The 20,028-nt window shown below is 34.2% G+C and overlaps 3 protein-coding genes across 24 annotated transcripts in view; 1 reads left to right on the plus strand and 2 right to left on the minus strand.

Moving 5' to 3' along the window:
* LOC142222320 (uncharacterized) overlaps positions 1-8,986 on the minus strand; it is a 35,291-nt gene extending 26,305 nt beyond the window's left edge. The window contains exon 1 of the mRNA XM_075292379.1: positions 8,756-8,986. The gene's annotated coding sequence lies outside the window, so the exon portion shown is untranslated. The remainder of the gene's footprint in view (positions 1-8,755) is intronic.
* The window catches only part of Syp (synaptotagmin binding cytoplasmic RNA interacting protein), a 529,002-nt gene that overhangs the window by 224,433 nt on the left and 284,541 nt on the right, over positions 1-20,028 (plus strand). The window lies entirely within an intron of this gene.
* Positions 1-20,028, minus strand: part of LOC142222318 (uncharacterized) — a 49,412-nt gene that overhangs the window by 8,765 nt on the left and 20,619 nt on the right. For both annotated transcript variants that reach the window (XM_075292377.1, XM_075292376.1), the window contains exon 2: positions 11,339-13,323. In XM_075292377.1, coding sequence (XP_075148492.1) covers positions 11,339-13,274 — 1,936 coding nt within the window. In that variant the 5' untranslated portion in view covers positions 13,275-13,323. The remainder of the gene's footprint in view (positions 1-11,338; positions 13,324-20,028) is intronic.

Raw genomic sequence — 20,028 nt, forward strand, 5'->3', positions numbered from 1 at the left:
AATTGGCATCTCTCCGGATTACATTTACATGCCTTAGGAGGAAAGTACTTCACCTCAGGCATACATTCGGCCATGAAATAAGTAGTGTATAAAGAGCATATGATCACCTAATATGTAATCAGTTGTTCGTAGTTTCTAAAAGAACTACTTATTTCCTCAGGTTTAAAAATCTCGAAAATAAATACTTCGGTCACCGATTCTAATGGATCAATGATGTAAGATGGGTACTACCGAGTGCTAACGAAATAATTTCACAAGAATAAAAAAAATCTTAGGAAACCAGAGTAAATTGTAAAGTATTTCTTCCTAGCAAAAACTCTCATTACTCGGTAATCTTGTAGGTAAGCCTATTTAAAAATTAATAACCACTTATTAATTGGCAGCGCTCCGGATTACATTTACATACGTATGCCTTAGGAGGAACGTATTTCACCTCAGGCATACATTCGGCCATGAAATAAGTAGTGTATAAAGAGCATATGATCACCTAATATGTAATCAGTTGTTCGTAGTTTGTAAAAGAACTACTTATTTCCTCAGATATACAAATCTCGAAAATAAATACTTCGGTCACCGATTCTAATGGATTAATGATGTAAGATGGACACAACTTGAAAAGTAAATTAAATTAACATTGTATTTACATACTATGTACATATGTACAAGGATAGTTTTTGAATAATATAAAAAGTAACAGGTTGGCTGACAAGTCCCCGGTCTAACAAAGAAAAACACATTTTTTTTGTCAAAATTCGTTTTTACTATTCAACATAGTTCGCTTCAAGAGCGATACAACGATTATAACGACTTTCCAATTTTTTGATACCATTTTGGTAGTATTTCTTCGGTTTTGCCTCAAAATAGGCCTCAGTTTCGGCGATCGCATCTTTATTGCAGCAAAATTTTTTCCCTGTGAGCATCCTTTTGAGGTCTGAGAACAAGAAAAAGTCGCTGTGGGCCAGATCTGGAGAATACGGAGGGTGGGGAAGCAATTCGAAGCCCAATTCATGATTTTTTGCCATCGTTCTCAATGACTTGTGGCACGGTGCGTTGTCTTGGTGGAACAACACTTTTTATACCCTCCACCATAGGATGGGATCGAAATATTGCTCTAAGACCCCATAAAGTATATATATATATTCTGGGTCGTGGTGAAATTCTGAGTCGATCTGAGCATGTCCGTCCGTCCGTCCGTCTGTTGAAATCGCGCTAACTTCCGAACGAAACAAGCTATCGAAAATCGGTCCATATCGGTCCTTAATTATATATAGCCCCCATATAAACCGATCCCCAGATTTGGCTTGTGGAGCCTCTAAGAGAAGCATATTTCATCCGATCCGTCTGAAATTTGGTACATGTTGTTGGTATATGGTCTCTAACAATCATGCAAAAATTGGTCCACATCGGTCCATAATTATATATAGCCCCCATATAAACCGATCCCCAGATTTGGCTTGCGGAGCCTCAAAGAGAAGCAAATTTCATCCGATCCGGCTGAAATTCGGTACATGATGTTGGTATATGGTCTCGAACAATCATGCAAAAATTGGTCCACATCGGTCCATAATTATATATAGCCCCCATATAAACCGATCCCCAGATTTGGCTTGCGGAGCCTCAAAGAGAAGCAAATTTCATCCGATCCGGCTGAAATTCGGTACATGATGTTGGTATATGGTCTGTAACAACCATGCGAAAATTGGTCCACATCGGTCCATAATTATATATAGACCCCATATAAACCGATCTCCAGATTTGGCTTGCGAAGCCTCAAAGATAAGCAAATTGCATCCGATCCGACTGAAATTTGGTACATGGTGTTGGTATATGGTCTCTAACAACCGTGCAAAAATTGGTCCACATCGGTCCATAATTATATATAGCGCCCATATAAACCGATCCCCAGATTTGGGTTCCGGAGCCTCAAAGAGAAGCAAATTTCATCCGATCCGCCTGAAATTTGGTACATGATATTGGTATATGGTCTCTAACAACCATGCATAAATTGGTCCACATCGGTTCATAATTATATATAGCCCCCATATAAACCGATCCCCAGATTTGGCTTGCGAAGTCTCCAAGAGAAGCAAATTTCATCCAATTCATCCAATTTGGAACATGGTGTTAGTATATGATCTTTAACAAGAGTGCCAGAATTGGTCCATATCGGTCCATAATTGTATATAGCCCCCATATAAAACGTTCTCCAGATTTGACCTCCGGAGCCTCTTGGAGGAGCAAAAAATTAGGAACGTGGTGTTAGTAGATGGTCGCTAACAACCACACCAAAATTGGTCCAATCACGCAAAAATTGGTCCATATCGGTTCATAATCATGGTTGCCACTATAGCCAAAAATAGTCTACCAAAATTTTATTTCTATAGAAAATTTTGTCAAAATTTTATTTCTATAGAAAATTTTGTCAGAATTTTATTTCTAGAGAAAATTTTGTTAAAATTTTATTCGGTTCATAATAAAATTTTCATCATTGTCAAAATTTTATTTCTATAGAAAATTTTGTTCAAATTGTATTCGGTTCATAATCATGGTTGCCACTCGAGTCAAAAATAATCTACCAAGATTTTATTTCTATAGAAAATTTTGTCAAAAGTTTATTTCTATAGAGAATTTTGTGAAAATTTTATTTCTATAGAAAATTTTGTTAAAATTTTATTTCTGTAGAAAATTTTGTCAAAATTTTATGTCTACTTTGTCAAACTGAATTATATACGAATTGGATCGATCTTTTTTGATTTAATATATACCACGTATGGACTTACATACAATTTAGAAGATGGTGTTAGGAGGTTTTAAGATACCTTGCCATCGGCAAGCGTTACCGCAACTTAAGTAATTCGATTGTGGATGGCAGTGTTTAGAAGAAGTTTCTACGCAATCCATGATGGAGGGTACATAAGCTTCGGCCTGGCCGAACTTACGGCCGTATATACTTGTGTTTTACTAACATTGTGTTCCACCCTAGTGCATTAGCCGACTTAAATTTTGAGTCTATTGATTTTGTAGAAGTCTATCAAATTCTGTCCAGATTGAGTGATATTTAAATGTATGTATTTGGGACAAACCTTTTTATATAGCACCCAACACATTTAACGGATGTGATATGGTATCGAAAATTTAGATCTACAAAGTGGTGCAGAGTATAATATAGTCGGCCCCGCCCGACTGTAGACTTTCCTTACTTCTTGTTTTTGGTCAAATGTGAGCTCGCGCGGCACCAATTTTGCACAGAGCTTCCGCATATCCAAATATTGATGAATGATATGACCAACACGTTCCTTTGATATCTTTAAGGCCTTTGCTAACCCGATCAATATCTTTAAGGCCTTTGCTAACTCGATCAACTTCATTTTAAGGTCATTCAAAATCATTTTGTGGATTTTTTTGATGTTTTCGTCGGTAACCACCTCTTTCGGCCAATGCGTTCACCGTCCTCCGTGATCATTTCACCACGCTTGCATTTTGCATACCAATCAATTTTTGTTGATTTCCCTGGGGCAGAGTCCGGAAACTCATTATCAAGCCAAGTTTTTGCTTCCACCGTATATTTTCCCTTCAGAAAACGTTATTTTATCAAAACATGAAATTCCTTTTTTTTTCCATTTTTTTTCACAACGACAAAAATTGCTTCACATTTTTTTCACAATAACAAAAGTTGCTTCACAAAAGACGCTCTAATTGGCTTACAGACGTCAAATTTTGACACGAATCATTTGAAGGTTGGTACTATATAAAAATAATATGAATTTAATACTAGCGACGCCATCTATGTGTCAGACCGGGGACTTATCAGCCAACCTGTTACATTTTGAAAATAATCATCACAAATTACTGAGAAGAATTACTGAGAAGTATTTAGGGTACACCCTCTCCCCGACATTTTTTAAGGCGAACCGTTTTACATATGCATATCCGCCGTATTTGTACCTATAAACGAAAAAGCAAGTAGTTCGATTTGTTTGAAAGAATTCAAATATTTTCGAATTTGTTTTCAACACGAAGGATATGGTTGACTAAGTTAATGCAAAATGTTCCTACAAATACGCTTCGGAAGGCGCAGCGATACGCTAGTGTATGTATACATGTCATTTTTATACCCTCCGCCATAGGATGGGGGTATATTAACTTTGTCATTCCGTTTGTAACACATCGAAATATAGCTCTAAGACCCCATAAAGTATATATATTCTGGGTCGTGGTGAAATTCTGAGTCGATCTGAGCATGTCCGTCCGTCCGTCTGTTGAAATCACGCTACTTTCCGAACAATACAAGCTATCGACTTAAAACTTGGCACAAGTAGTTGTTATTGATGTAGGTGGGATGGTATTGCAAATGGGCCATATCGGTCCACTTTTACGTATAGCCCCCTTATAAACGGGACCCCCAATTTGGTTTGCGATTGCTCTAAGAGAAGCAAATTTCATCCGTTCCGGCTGAAATTTGGTACATGGTGTTAGTATATGGTCTCTAACAACCATGCAAAAATTGGTCCATATCGGTCCACTTTTACGTATAGCCTCCATATAAACGGACCCCCAAAATTGGCTTGCGATTGCTCTAAGAGAAACAAATTTCATCCGATCCGGCTGAAATTTGGTACATGGTGTTAGTATATGTTCTCTAATGACCATGCAAAAATTGGTCCACATCGGCCCATAATTATATATAGCCCCCATATAAGCCGATCCCCAGATTTGACCTCCGGAGCCTCTTAGAGGAGCAAAATTCATCCGATCCGGTTGAAATTTGGTACGTGGTGTTAGTATATGGTCTCTAACAACCATGCAAGAATTGGTCCATATCTGTCCATAATTATATATAGCCCTCATATAAATCGATCCCCAGATTTGTCCTCCGGAGCCTCTTGGAGGAGCAAAATTCATCCGATCCCGTTGAAATTTGGAACATGGTGTTAGAATGTGGTCTCTAACAAGCACGCAAGAATTGCTCCATATCGGTCCATAATTATATATAGCCCCCATATAAACCGTTCCCCAGATTTGATCTCCGGCGCCTCTTGGAGGAGCAAAATTCATCCGATCCGGTTGAAATTTGGAACATGGTGTTAGAATGTGGTCTCTAACAAGCACGCAAGAATTGCTCCATTCCGGTCCATAATTATATATAGCCCCCATATAAACCGTTCCCCAGATTTGATCTCTGGCGCCTCTTGGAGGAGCAAAATTCATCCGATCCGGTTGAAATCTTAGTATAAGGCCGCTAATAACCATGCCAAAATTGGTCCATATCGGTCTACAGTTATATATAGCCGATCCCCAATCACACAAACATTGGTCCATATCGGCTCATAATCATGATTGCCACTCGAGCCAAAAATAATCTACCAAAATTTTATTTCTATAGAAACTTTAAACTTAATTATATACGTATTTAATCGGCCTTTTTTAGTTTAATATATACCACGTATATACGACGTATGGACTTACATACAATTTAGAAGATGGTGTTAGGAAGTTTTAAGATACCTTGCCATCGGCAAGTGTTACCGCAACCCAAGTAATTCGATTGTGGATGACAGTCATCAGTAAAAGTTTCTACGCAATCCATGGTGGAGGGTACATAAGCTTCGGCCTGGCCGAACTTACGGCCCTATATACTTGTTTATAATATAAAATATTTCATTAATATTATGTATGTATCCGTACAACAAAATCTTAAATCTTATACAGTCAGTCCAAGCCAAATTCTAGCAAAAAAAAAATTTTTATTTTTGCTAAAACAAAAGTTTAAATAGAACAAAAACGTATTATTAACGTTTTAAGTGTAATTTTATTAAGCTTTTAAACAAAAAAACACAATTCAATTTCATATTATTTTCTTTAAGTAAATGTTTTAAAAACCAAGTGCGTGCTTTCACCTTTTGCAGTAGTAGGTTTTGTGTCCTACTATAAAATACGTGAACTACTTCCTAAATATGGAATTCTTCGCTTTTTTCCATATAAGCATACACACAGAACAAAATGGATGGATTTTTTGATGGGGAATAGGAAATGTGTTTACAGCAAAACTGTTGTCTTCTCGCCAAACATAAAATGCCTCTCGAAATCAAATGCATAATATGTGTGAAAATAATATAGTTGCGACATACATGTTAAGTGTTCATCTTCCGAAAATAATTGTTTGCTCTAGAAAGCGATCATATTGAAGATTTGATAAAGTTGACACTTTTGTGCTTTTTTGACACATTTCGAGTGCCAAAAACAACCGTGGCACGACCTCGAGCCATTTGGTACTTTTTCATCACAATTATTCCATATAGAGCAATTGTGATGAAAATGATGATGTGAACGTTTCTCAGGGGCCAAATCACCGCATTCGTCATCGAGTTCTGTTTCGTATCGAGAAACATTTCGATCGCTGTAAAATGTTGGATCACCGCATTCGATCGTAATTTATTTTGTCTACTACTTTTTTTTACATTGCTGTAAACATATGGTAATATGCATTTGGAAGCAAAAAATGATTTCAAAATAACTTTTTGTAATCAAAATATGTATATGTGTAAAAATTATTATGAATCCATGTGTTTTTGTTTTCCTCGTCTTCGGATTCAGAGGTTGAGTACAAAGTGGCATTAATAAGGAAAAATATTCGAGACAAAATCAGTCGTTTAGCATTGCCTGTAAGTGATTCTATTTTGAAGTGAGTGCTTTTAACTATAGATTTAAAAGACGCTTTTGTCTGTCAAAATAAGCTTTTAAAAATGTTCTTGAAAAAATGAGTTTTTTTTTTTGAAGCGGCTACTGAGCATTCCTTTCTTTGTTCCGTTTCCCTAAATGCATGTAATATTATATTTTCTTAAATGTATTTTGCCAAAATATATAAATAATACTTCCATTTTCACCAACTACTTGTTTCTTTTTGTTCACCTTTTTTCTGCTCAAAAATCACCACATACTTCATTTTCGATAGCATGCTACCTATCGTGTTGAACTTCGAGTAGAAACAATTCGATAACGACTGCGGTGATTCGCGTAAACTACATTACGAATATGAAGTACTCGATTTCGACTGCGGTGATTTGGCCCCAGATATCAACTCAACTCTAAAAATTGTAAATAGCGGTCATTGAAGAAATAAACTATACCAAAATTAAGATATTTTAGTTTTTAATACAGGATTTCAACATTTTTGAGAGGAATATTGTCTATACTCTATTCGTCCGCAAATGTGAAACGTGGAATGAGTATTATACGATAGTGAATATATTTGAAACGTTCAGAAGGTGACGAAATACACACATGGTGTCTTTTGCAATAGTGCCACAGTTGGTACAAAAAATGGTAAATTTTTAACTGTTTTGTCGATTGGTAGAATTCTTAATTTTGTTAGATTTTCCAAAGAGGTACTTCTTCATAAATTTTCTATAGCATTAAAGTTTTATCTGTATTTTCTATAGACACAAAATTTTATCTATTTTTTCTATGGAAATACAATTTTATCTATATTTTCTATAGAAATAAAATTTTGTCAAAATTTTCTAAAGCAATAACATTTTGTCAAAATTTTTCATAGAAATAAAATTTTGACTAATTCTTCTATGGAAATAAAATTTTGACCAAATTTTCGATAGAAATAAAAATTTGACAAAATTTTCTACAGACATAAAATTTTGTATAGAAATAGAATTTTGACAATATTTTGTATTTGACAAAATTTCCTATAGAATAAAAATTGGATATAATTTTTGATCGAAAAAAAATTTTGACAACATTTTCTATAGAAATAAATTGTTGACAATATGTCTATAGAAACAAAATTTTCTATAGAAATAAAATTTTGACAAAACTTCCTATATAAATAAATTTTTACAAAATTTTCGCAGAAATAAAATTTTTACGAAATAAAATTTTGTCAAAATTTTTTATTGAAATATAATTATATAAAATAAATATAGATTTTTTTAGAAAATCTAAAAAAATGTCGAAATCGGCCTAGATTTAAATACACATATACTTTTACAGTATTTTTTAAATTTGATATTATGTAATTTTAGCACCTTTTGAATTTGAAAAGTACATTTTTAGTACTTTTTCGTCAACATCATTTATCATCCCTGTCATATTGTCTACAGTCAATCGCTATGATCAGGGCTACCAATAAATGTTCATGAAAAATCTTCAATTTCTTTTTTTTTTGGGAAAAATCGTCATAATTGGCAATTGCATTTAAAAACTCGTCAAAAAAATTTTAAATAATATTAAAATAAACCAAAAGTTGAGTTTAACATAGAACGACTCATTGTTTACTAATACGATGTTAAGTTTGCATCCCTCTATCTTTGATGTAAATGCCTTACATCAAAGATAGAAAGTATTTAAAAACATTTATAATTGAACGAAATAACCCTAAAATTAACTAAAATATTGAATTACTGATTTTGAGAGTTTTGCATCTTTGGATTTTTTTTTTAATTAACGAAAAGTCGTTGAATTAGATCTGTATGCTAATATTAATTGTATAGATTCTAGATTCAAAGCTAGATAGCTCCTAAGCAACACTAATATTTTTGAATAAAGCAAACTTTTTTTAGTAGCTATTTTATACCATCTTATAAAACTTCATAAAGTTTATATTTACTATAGAATATTGGATAATAAAATCGTTTTTCAAAATTCGCGATTTTTTTTTCAATCGTACGGTTTGGCATGGAATGACTCGTGGGATGGCAACACTGTATTTGTTGTTATGATTGTATGGCCCTCGTCTTCTTACGTTTTTAGTTATAAATGCTCTGTTGATGTTTTGTTTTCTTGTAGTTTTTGACTTCACGCAACTTTACTAGACTTGTTTTTCTATTATATATGATGTTTACTTTTTACACATGTTTTTTCATCACTAACTTTATATTTTACAAATTCACTTTGTCAAAGCAAACCGAACACTTCAATGACTGCAGAACAACTACAAAACATATGGGTGAGAGAGCATTAACAAACTACCATATTACGCTCGCTCTCTCATATAATGTGTGAGTAGTAATAGAGTTACCAAGTATATTTAATATCTTTTACACATGCAGATCTACTTTGCCGGTTTTGTGTTGCATTTGGCTGCAAGAATTTAACATTCTCTCTCTCCTTCTCTCAATATAAATATATGGTATTTGTTTGTGTATTTCAGCCCATTGAATTCATGTTCCCTAGTCAGGTAACAAACAATACAAATCAGTGATGTCAATGTTTTCATTTATTTTGCCGCACTAAACAAAAACCAGATATGCCTATGCTTCATAAGTACCTTTTGTGTAGACATTTTTGAGTCGATATCAGATTTATGGTACAATAGCTTTGACAAAATATTTTAATATTTTGAGAAAGTCTTTATCAACCTTATTTGCTAATAGTCTTTTACAAATATGGCAAAACAAACATGTTCATGTGGGAAGGAAATCTCGATTTTGTAAAAGACATAGTCAAAAACCGGATTTTATTGAACTTCAAGAATGTTTTAGTCGAAAAAAGAATGTGATTCTATATTATCGTTTTTTTATTTCGGTAGAAAATGTTGTCAAAATTTTATTTCTATATAGAATTTTTGCAAAATTTTATTTTTATAGAAAATTTTGTCAAAAATTTATTTCAATTGAAAATTTTGTACAAATTTTATTTCTATAGGAAATTTTTGCAAAATTTTATTTCTATAGAAAACATTTTGCAACATTTTTTTCTACAGATTTTTTTGCAAAATTTGATTTCTATAGAAAATTTTTGCAAAATTTTATTTATATAGAAAATTTTTGCAAAATTTTATTTATATAGAACATTTTTGCAAAATTTTATTTTCTTTAAAATTTAGTCTCTTGACAATAATTTTCCAATGAAATTTTTGTTGAAATTTAGTAAAAAGTACCTTTCCGCTCAAAAAATACCTTTTTTTACTTTCTTAAAAATTGTATTTTCCATCCCTGATCTGTTCCAATGTAAGGCTGCAAAGGGATTGATATAATACAAGTCACATAATATCGTGCCATTATAGACACCTTTATGGAAATGCAAATATATATGATTAGAATTGGTAAATATACGGTATATTTCTAATAGTCGCAGGTAGACATTGCCATTGCACTTTGTGGCATGTTAGGTGAAAAAAGGCTTATTCTTATGAGGGTTCTTCAAATCCATTTTCTGGTAAAATCATAAATTTACATAAATCAACCATCACTTTCAACGAAGTTAGGTAATGCACATTATTGGGAAAGGAATTTTTACATTATATTTAATTTTTGTTACCACCCTTTTTCTAATTTAATACAAAATTTAAAGATTTAGGAAGAACCAGATGAAGTAAAAAGAAAACAAAAATTTAACATTTCTATCACATTTGCGTAAAAATTTCAACCAAATCCGCGATCTACAGAAATATTTGTCAAAATTGTATATCTATAGAGATTTTTTTTCAAAATTTTATTTCTCTAGATTTGTTTTTTTTTTCAAACCTTAATTCTATAGAAAATTTAGTCCAAATTTTGTTAAAATTTTATTTCTAACGAAAATGTTGTCAAAATTTAATTTTTTCAAATTTTTATTTCTATAGAAAATTTTGTCAAAATTTTATTTCAATAGAAACGTTCAATGTTAGCATTAAAACAATAATGGAATTTTCGGTATTATTTTTTTTCTAATTTTATAAGAATTTTATAAGAAAAATAAAATAAAGAAAAATAAATAAAAATAAATTATTTATTTATTTATTAAACACAAATTTTATGATAACAATGTACAAATATAAGATCATGGCATTATTTTGGATTGAGGCTCTTTTGCTCCTGTGCAATAAGGTTGACCGCCAAAGATGCAGTTTCTTCGTTCAATTTTTATTAAATTTTGATAATTAATGGCATTCTGAACTGATCGAAACTAATGAGAATATATTTCGCTTCAGATGGAAACTTGGAATTTGGCCTTCAGCAAATCAGTTAAGAACAATTCAATAGCATCCTTTTCTCGCAATGTGGCAGGGGGTGGGGAGCGGAGCGTGTGCTAAATTCTGAGTATCGGAGGTTATGTCATTTTCGCAATAATCTGGTATATGTGAAACACAACATTGTTATAACTCATCGAAATCGTTTGGATTGTTCCTCTCTGCAACATATATGATTATTTAATGTGTCCAACTCTGTGTATATCAAAACAGATTCACATCTTCTACAGTATACATAACCAGCCAGGATACTATCATCTTTCCTCCGGAGTTCAGATAAGACATTCCAAACAGGAGATTTGTCTTTCTTGTTTTGGGATATCGTATAGACTTCATTACGAATTGTAATAGTTTTCCTACTATTTAATTGTCGACCTGTCATTGTAGAACAAAACTCAGTCTCTTCAAGTTTTATATTGTCCCAAGGAAGATCTTCATCTTGTTCTGAAATAGTGAATGATTCATCATTTATCGCACCTTTGGAGGAATAAAAGTGTTGGTCTTCAATTCTCCAATCCTCATCGCAAGCAGAGTCTTGGCGAGATCTATTCTCATCATTAACAGCATCATTGTCGTCGTTCACTTCTTTTTGTTTCAATATATAACTTTTAGACTCTCCATAACATTTGTGTTGATATAAATGAACTGCCCTCACAATCGAATAGACTTTACGACATTTAGAGCAAAACACATAATCCTTATAAATGGTTTTATCTTCTTTCACAATAACCATCATCAGGTTACGGAGATAACTACTACTTTTCATAGAGGTCACCGTGTAAATGCCTTGCGCTATTTTCTTGGCTATGCCTTCTTCACTCTCCTTCTTCAATAATAATTCTTTTAAAATCTTACAACATTTATGGGCATATAGATTCTCAGTAGTTGTAAAGCGATGTACATTTTCACATTCGATGCAAAACACGTAGCCTTTTAAAAGAGTTTTGTCATCTTCTCGTTGAATATTTCTAATAATTTTCCAGATATAAGCTCGGCTATTACGTTCGATCAATGTGTAACTACCTTGTTGAATTTTCTGGGCGATTTGGGCGCGAAGTTCTGCTTTTGTATGATATTCTACATGGTCCTCATCCTCGTCCGTGCCCTCGTGAATAAATTTCATTAATTCATTGCAGCACTTATGTTTGCTAATATTTGTCATTGTACGACTTGAAATAACATCACCACATTTAATGCAACACGTGAAGTCCTCTATTGGAGTTTTATCCTCCTTTAGAATTTTTCTCATAAATGTCCATACAAAACTTGTACTCTGATGTTTTGCCAAGGTGTAAATACCCTTTTCGAGTTTCTCGGCTATTTCGAATCTTCTTATATTCGATTTAATATTATTATAATCGTCTGTAATATCTTTGGTGGGGGCATATTTTAAGTCCCTATAGCATGAATGTGTATTTTTTTGTGATGCATAGTCAGAGTATACTTTACGGCACTGATTGCAAAACACATAACCCTCAACCAGAGTTTTGTCGGCCTTTAATATTCTTCGCATTGTTTTAGTAGTGTACCAATCGCTCAAAGTATAAGTCCCATTTTCAATTTGAGTGGCTATTGCCAAATGCTTAGCTATCCTGTCCTGCTGCTTTACAGAATCTTTAGCCAATTTTCTCTTCAAATCCTTACTGCATTTGTGATTCGCCCGATTTGATTTATAATCCAACAAGACTGTGCGACATTTAATACACCATAAGTATCCATCAATGGGACTGTTATTCTCATCCACGATTTTTCTTAAAATTGTCCATAAATTTCTTAATCTATAGTATTTATTCAAGGTGTATACCCCATTTTTTATATTCTCGGCAATTTGAGAAAAACTGAATTTCTTACAGCATTCATGTAGGTTACGAGTTGGCGATTTATCACTCACCACATTGCAACATTGCGTGCACCAAGCATATCCCTCCACGTAGAGATTGTCTTGGTTTTGAATTTTTCTCAAAATGTTCCAAACATTTCCTTTGCCCTTGCTGTCATAGTGTACGGTGTAGATACCTTTCTGTATGTTTTCTTTTATTTGGGATTTCAGACATTGTTGTTGTTGTTGATCAGAAATGTTATCCAGGTCTTTGGATGAATCTCCGGATGGTTCAATTTGTATAAATTCTTCCTCCGTTCCTTTTTCAATTTTTTCTTTTACTTGTGACTGCTGCGGTGTATAACATCGTTGTTGTTGTTGAATCGAAATGCCACCCAGGTCTTTGGATGAATCTCCTGAAGGTTTAATACTTATAAATTCTTCCTCCGTGTCCAAGTCTATGTCATCATCATTTAATTCATCGCACTTCATTTTACCTTAATGGATTTTCAATCGATGTAATTAGGGTTTTATTTATGATCTATATTATTAAAAAAAATAAATATATATTTTTTATATTAAATTTGGATGAATATAAATGAGTCCCTCCATGTTAAACATCAAAATATTAGTAATAAAATTTTAAAAAACCTTACTACAAAATTTAGTGATCTAGTTATCAATAATTGACGGTAATTAGAAACATTTATTAATGCAATTGATTAATGAAGGTGCTTTAACTAAATATCTCCAAAATATATCCTATAAAAAAAATAATAGAATTGATACAATATTTTAATTATTGTTTTTTTTTTATTAGATTTTTGGTCGACCTTTTGTTAAAATAATAAATTAATGTTTCTTCAAAATCGATAGATAATTAAAGAAGACTTCGAGCGTGAAGAAACATTAATTCACAATATTTTAATCTAACTGAAAAATAATCTCTTAAGAATATATGACTGTGCACGGAAAATCATAATTTTCAATTTTATCCTATTATACATCCCCAAAAAAATCTGCACTCCCGAAACATATTCTGTATGTTTCTAATTTACTCAATAACCTATACCACAAAAAATAAATTATAAATTTGTACATAAATATGTAGAAAATTTATGAACACTGTCATGAAATAGATGTACGTTTACATAATGTCCTTTGAACTATTTCATAAAATTCAAAATGTTAGTTCGGTCAACATGAGGGGCAACAGATCGACACGAGTGCTAACGAAATAATTTCACAATAATAAAAAAAATCTTAGGAAACCAGAGTAAATTGTAAAGTATTTCTTCCTAGCAAAAACTCTCATTACTCGGTAATCTTGTAGGTAAGCCAATTTAAAAATTAATAACCACTTATTAATTGGCATCGCTCCGGATTACATTTACATACGCATATCCTAGGAGGAAAGTACTTCACCTCAGGCATACCTTCGGCCATGAAATAAGTAGTGTATAAAGAGCATATGATCACCTAATATGTAATCAGTTGTTCGTAGTTTGTAAAATAACTACCTACTTATTTCCTCAGGTACATTAGAAAGCCCCAATGCAACTCTGATTGCGAGCAGTGTTGTCAGAGTAGAAGATCCCCCCCCCCCCAAACAGAGAATTTTTTCTCGAGGTTGGGGAAATTTTTTGACATTTTGGCAATCTGGCTGGGGATACCGTCGTAATTTGGGGATATTTCCTCCTTCAATCACATAGTATTAAATTTGTTATATAAACAATAAAAGCGAGGTATAATAAGGCTTATGGGATAAACTGCGTTCCATCCATTATTACTTGGGGTTATATATCTGTCCGGTCTTACACAATTCCTATTAAGTACCATGAAAATATATATGTATGTATATATGTCATTTATAATATAAAACATTTCATTAATATTATGTATGTATCCGTAATAATTTTTTTTATATATTTTATTTATTTATTGATTTCGTAAAGTTGATACAACAAAATCTTAAATCTTATACAGTCAGTCCACTTGTAAAATTTTTATTTTTGCTAGAATATTAACAAGAGTTTAAATAGAACATTATTAAGCTTTTAAACAAAATTCAAATTCATATTATTTTCCTTAAGTAAATGTTTTAAAAACCAAGTTCATGTTTTCGCCTTTTGCAATAGTAAGTTTTGTGTCCTACTATAAAATACGTGAACTACTTCCTAAATATGGAATTCTTCGCTTTTGTCCATATAAGCATACACACGGAACAAAATGGATGGATTTTTTGATGGGGAATAGGAAACGTGTTTACAGCAAAACTGTTGTCTTCTCGCCAAACATAAAATGCCTCTCGAAATCAAATGCATAATAGGTCTGTTCGCGTACTTTTCCAGTAAAAACTAGCAAGAGAGTAAGAGTGTATTTTACACTCTTTGCTTAAAATTGCTGCAAAGTACACGAACGGTATCCAGTAACTATTTGCACATTGACAATTTCAACTGCTAAAACATTGAAAACAAAAAACGAATCCTATATATTTAACTTCCAATCGTACACGGACGAAAAATACTGTTTTTGTTGTTGTTGTAACAGTTTATTGTGATTTCATCCATTTTTATGTTATACGCTTTGGTACTTCAGCTTGTGGCCAGATCGAGGAACTCTGCGACTAAGGTGGGGTGCGTCCAGAGTGACCTGGCGGTAAGTCGGGTTGGTTTAGCTGGGCAAGAGAAAAGATGACGCGTGTCGTGTGGCCCTTGGTTGCAAATTGGACATACGTCAGCTACGCTGCTATCAATCACTGATAAATAGGAATTGAGGCGGCTGCACTTGCCTGATCTTAACTGGGCTAAAACTACCCTAGTCTGCCGTGGGAGGTCTCTTTCCTCCGGTGCTATGGGCGGTGGACGGACTCCGAGAACAGGATTAACCTTGTAGCTACTCACCGCTTGAGCTACAGTATCCTCATAAATCCTGTTCAAACCTGCCTGGTACGCTGCTTGATCTAGGGGTTCTCTTTTGTAGCGCTGGATCTCGCGCTCTAGATGGTGTATATCAACCCTTACGTTCCTGGGTGGTGGTTGTGCATCCATGAGATGGTGGTTTGGATGATTACTGCGATAACAACCCAGGAGATACTGCTTTGACAATATGTAGTTGTGTGTTCGCACAGGGATGATCTTTGTCTCCATATAAAGGTGATCCAGGGGTGTGCTGCGGAGACACCCAGTCGCAGTTCTAAGGGCAGCGTTCTGACAGGTTTGTATGTTATTCCACTGCGTATAACTAGTCTGCGGTGTCCACACTGGCGCTGCATAGTTTACCACTGACCGGCCAATTGCCTTATAGGTAGTTAACAAGGTTTCTTTGTCCGCACCCCAAGTACTGCCAGCAAGTGTCTTGAGGACCTTATTTTTACCACGGAGGTTATTACAAATTGCAGTGGCATGGGCAGACGACCTGAAAAGGCTGTCGAATGTGACCCCAAGAATCTTGGGCTAAGTAGCTAAGTAGACATTAAACGATCATCAACATTGGGCCCAGGTGCCAAGATTGTACAGTCATCCGCATATGATACAATCTCGACGCCATCAGGTGGGCTTGGAATCGAGGACAGGTAGAGGTTAAACAGTGCCGGAGATATCACCCCACCCTGGGGAACTCCCTGTTTAACTCTACGGGATTTTGACTTTTTGTCCCTGAATTCCACGTACGACTGGCGTCCATACATATAATTCAGCACCCAACGTTTCACTCCTGCCGGTAGGGACGTATTCTCGATGTCCTCAAATAATCGGGCATGGTTGACCGTACCAAATGCTTTCGATAGGTCAAGCGCCACGAGGACTGTCCTATGACACAGCCTGGGCTGATTAAGTCCCTCATTGATATGTGTCGTAATGGCATGTAAGGCTGTCGTCGTACTGTGTACCTTACGGAATCCATGTTGATGGTGGGCAGCTGGAAAATTCTCCACAAGGCTAGGGAGGAGTAGTGCCTCAAGTGCCTCAAGGATATCGGTCTGTACGATTCACCTTTACTCGAATCTTTGCCTGGTTTCAGTAGTGGAATCACCCTTCCCATCTTCCAGACATCAGGTATAATGAGTGATTCTAAGGACAAATTGAGGAGTCTGGTCAGGTACTCAACTCCCAGTATTACCAGATGCTTCAACATTAGCAATGAAATTCCTTCGGGGCCCAGCGCCTTGGATGGTTTCGCGCTGTTGATGACACTGGTAACTACGGCTGCAGTAAATTGTAGTGTGTCGTCGGCTCGGAGACCACGTATGCGACGTGTGGCTCTCCTTTTCGCTCTATCACTCTCGGGATGCTCGACAAACTGTCGGTTTAAGTATTCGGCGCATCTCTTCGGATCAGTCACAGTCACGTCGCCAAAGATGACTGAAATCCCATCATCCCTTGTAGCGGGGTTCGAGAGGGCTCTAACTGTTGACCACAATTTACCAGTCCCTGTGCCTAAGTTACATTACTTCAGGTGCTCTAACCAAGTGTTCCGCTTGTGCTCGTCGACTATCTTACTAATCTCTAGATTTAGTTCTCTGATTCTAAGATCAGCAGGGTTAGCACGACGGCGTTCATCACGCTCGTCTGCGAGTCCCGCCGCTTCGGCTGGGAAGTTGGGCCTCACTTGGGCAATTCGACCAGTGGGTATGAAGCGAGCGGCTGCTGCGTTAATGATGTCCCGGAACGCCCTCTGGGCAACATAAACATGAGAGGGGGACGGGAGCTCACTGAAGCGGCGATCGGTGTATTCTCTGAAGCCTTCCCAGTTGGCTTTCTTTTGATTAATAAACGTCCGGCGTTCAGAGGTTATTAAATCGGAGGGTCGGTTGATGGTGAGAATTATGGGGAGGTGGTCCGATCCCAATGAAATGACGTTTTTCTTATGTTTGGGTGTAAAAATTATATGTTTGGAACTCAAATTGGTAAACACAATATTTTTAAGTGCAAGCATATAATGTTCATAAACTAGCATAACATGTTTGGGACATATATGTTAATATGTTAGAACATATTATGTTTGGGACAAAAAATGTTTGTAAATATAATATGCTTGGATGCAAACATATATTAATTTAGAAATAGACTATAAACATATATGTGTTTAGAAAGAGAGACATAAAGTGTATGCTGGAAGTAAAATAATGAAAGTAACCAATTGGCGCCTTAAAAATACATATACGCAAAGAAAATTCCATTAAAGATTGGAAAAATACTATGTGTGAATATAAAGAAGAATAAATTTACAAATTTGGAGTAAACATATCTATGTTGTGATATAAGACCGCCAAAAATTGTATACGCTTAAGTAAAAAGATTAAAATGAGTATTCGGAGAGAAAATTCATTCGGAACCAAGAGAAAAGACATTTGAAAAAAAGAGCATGAGTTTTGTTTATCATTTTCGCATTACGGGCACTTTTTTTTGTTTCGTCAAAACAAATCGGAACGTAGGACGAGTAAGTCAAAATATTCAAACAAAGGTAATTAAAGGGATCTTCATAAAAACTAACTGAAAAATAGCATGCCCGGTTCCAAAGATTGTGTCTCTATTTTAATAATTTTGGTATTGATTCCGAGCCAATGAAGCCGAGAATTCAAGTAAGGATACTTTTAAATGTGGGTTTTGTGTATTTGACTCTATGAAGCAAATTTTATTTTTTCGCTTTTTCAGCTTTTTTCATATGCTATAAAAAGTCCGTTATAAACAAGACGTCCAGTAGAAATTATGCTATGTTTCAAGTAAAAAACGTCTTTAAAATAAAGTTTTGAAAAACCAGATGCAACAAATTTGAAGACAATTTCATTACTTTTAAAGAATTTTTCTGAATTATTAAAGTCAAGTTGACCTTAGCCTATAAATTTTTTCTTTCATGTTATGATACCCATTTTTAAGTCAAATCACTTAATTATAAAGACAACACGACTTCATTAAAAAGTTTATCGACGTTTGAACATGGAAAAAACTTTATATTAGAGAAATGCGTCGCCTAAGCTAAGCAAAATTTGTATTCTTATTTTAAGGACATGAAATCTTTGGCCGCACGACAATATTTTCTTCAGTGTACTCTTTTTAGAGTTGTTTCAAAACAAAGTTTAGTTCCTCTTTATTAATAAGTAGTCCAAGAGGAGTTGACGGATACTTTCGAAAATAAAAGCAAACATTGAGTTTGAGTTTTGCCACTAAAATTATTTCTCATTTTAATGGCAAAACTCGCATCGGTAAAACCAGAATAACAATATAACTTTTTAGGCAAATTGTATTATAACTTGGTGGGGAATGATCCAAAGCAACAATTAATTGAATAAGTTTATTTTCTTTAGAATAAATTATTAAAGAAAGCAAACAATTGTTCACACCAAAATAAATTTATGTGTTGGTTATAAAATTATTGTTTATCATTTAAATATAATGTGCTTTTGAATGGTTATCGTTAACTTTAGGATTCGATGGAAAAAATTATATATATACTCGACTTCACATTCTACCTTTGTAAGAGTTTTTGAATTTCTTCGAAAATTTTAAACTTGTATACAAAAACACAATTTTTATTTTTGCAATAAAAAAATAATATTTGATTTGAACTCAGTCCATTTCGTTTATATCAAGCATTTTTCTTTTCTGACTTTAAGTCTTTTATAAGACACCCTTTACAGTTTCGTAGTAAAAATTTAATATAGTAATATGTAATGTTGAACACCTTCTCGGGATATTCCGAACGTATCTGGAATATACGTAAAAAAATATATGTAAAAAAAAAATGGTGTCGGTCGAATCAGGGATCGAACCCAGGACCCTTGGCATGCAAGGCGGACGTACCAACCACTGATCCACGCCGCCAACAAATGTATGTTTAACAATGTTATGTTGTTAAACAATGTTATGTTTGCATCGGCTCGTGGGCGCCGCAAGCTATGCTATATAAATATGACTTATAACGATAATTATCTCTTGATGACCATAACAGCTACGTAGCCCAGTTGTTAGTGTGCTGGCTTACAAACTGTGTGGTCTGCTGTTCGAATCCCTGTCCGGCAAAAGGTAAAATTTAAAAAAATTATAAAATTTAATAATTTCTTCTACAATGTTTGTATTACAGGTGCTAAGAACTAAAAAAACTCGTGGAAATGAGAAAAATGGGAGGGAATATATAATTGGGCAGAAAAAAATTTGAGCAGAATCTTCTATGGGAGAAAATTCTTCTAAGCAAATAATATTTTTGGATTCAAAATGTTTCCAAACATATTATATGTTCAAATAATAAC

Source organism: Haematobia irritans, chromosome 1, assembly GCF_050003625.1.
Source record: "Haematobia irritans isolate KBUSLIRL chromosome 1, ASM5000362v1, whole genome shotgun sequence".
Classification (NCBI taxonomy): Eukaryota; Metazoa; Arthropoda; class Insecta; order Diptera; family Muscidae; genus Haematobia; species Haematobia irritans.